General features: G+C 41.7%; 1 protein-coding gene across 1 annotated transcript in view; it reads right to left on the bottom strand.

The window, feature by feature from the left end:
• The window catches only part of EPS15 (epidermal growth factor receptor pathway substrate 15), a 166,378-nt gene that overhangs the window by 107,666 nt on the left and 57,417 nt on the right, over positions 1–1,295 (bottom strand). The window contains exon 7 of the mRNA XM_012811472.2: positions 1,101–1,226. Within this exon, the coding sequence (XP_012666926.2) occupies positions 1,101–1,226 (126 nt within the window). The remainder of the gene's footprint in view (positions 1–1,100; positions 1,227–1,295) is intronic.

Here is a 1,295-nt window from a genome sequence, read left to right as displayed (position 1 = left end):
ATACATACATACATACTTTTTTTTGAGACAGAGTCTCATCATGTCACCCTCGGTAGAGTACCGTAACATCACAGCTCACAGCAACCTCAAACTCTTGGGCTCAAGCAATTCTCTTGCCTCAGTCTCCCAAGCAGCTGGGACCACAGGCGCCTGCACAATGCCCAGATGTTTTTTCTTTTTGTTACAGTTGCCATTGTTGGTTAGGTGGCCTGGGCCAGGCTCCAACGTGCCACCTTTGGTGTATGTGGCTGGCACCATAACCACTGTGCTACAGATGCCAAGCCCCTATATACATTTTTATATATACATGTGTATATATAAAAAACTAATTTCAACCACTCTTATTTGATAGGGAATAACCCAATACAGAAATAAATCGGGCTCAGCGCCTGTGGCTCAAGCAGCTAAGGCACCAGCCACATATACCTGAGCTGGTGGGTTCGAATCCAGCCTGGGCCTGTCAAACAACAATGACAGCTGCAAGCAAAAAATAGCCAGGTGTTGTGGCTGGCACCTGTGGTCCCAGTTACTTGGGAGGCAGAGGCAGGAGACTCGCTTGAGCCCAGGAGTTGGAGGTTGCTGTGAGCTGTGATACCACAGCACTCTACCCAGGGCGACAGCTTGAGGCTCTGTCTCAAAAAAAAGAAATCGGCAATAATTTTACATATTCAATCAGAACACAAAACTTCTGTAACACAGCTGAGTACAGGGGCTCACACCTATAATCATAGCACAGGTGGGAGGATGACTTGAAGCCAGGAATTTGACCAGCTTCAACAACATAGTGAGATTCTGTCTCTACAAAAAAGAGAAAAATCAGCCAGATGTGGTGGCACTGGCCTGTACTCCCAGCTACTCAGGAGACTGAAGCAGGAGGACCACTTGAGCCCAGGCATCCAAAGTTGCAGTAAGCTATGATCAGTCCATTGTACTGCAGCCTAGGCAACAAAGTGAAATCCTGTCTCAAAAAAAAAAAAAAAAAATCTGTAATACAACTTTAAAATAAGATCTGTGTATTTTTAACAATAAACTATAAGAATTCATGGTACACATAAAATAAAATACATAAAAATTACATTTAGAATTTAATAATATCTTACTCTTCCAAGGATATCCACAGGCAATTTAGAGTTGAGTAACACTGGTTTCACTTTATCACCGGACAGAAATCCATTCACAGGGCTTAAACTGTCAAAAATTGCATCATATTTGGCTTTATCTTCAGACTATAATATAAAAAAAAAAGTCACAAGTTAAATAGTAATAACCTGCAGTTATTAAAAAATCAAATCCTC

Source organism: Otolemur garnettii, unplaced genomic scaffold (genome assembly GCF_000181295.1).
Source record: "Otolemur garnettii isolate 467f Iridium unplaced genomic scaffold, OtoGar3 scaffold00159, whole genome shotgun sequence".
Classification (NCBI taxonomy): domain Eukaryota; kingdom Metazoa; phylum Chordata; class Mammalia; order Primates; family Galagidae; genus Otolemur; species Otolemur garnettii.
This window is presented reverse-complemented; position numbering and strand designations above follow the sequence as displayed.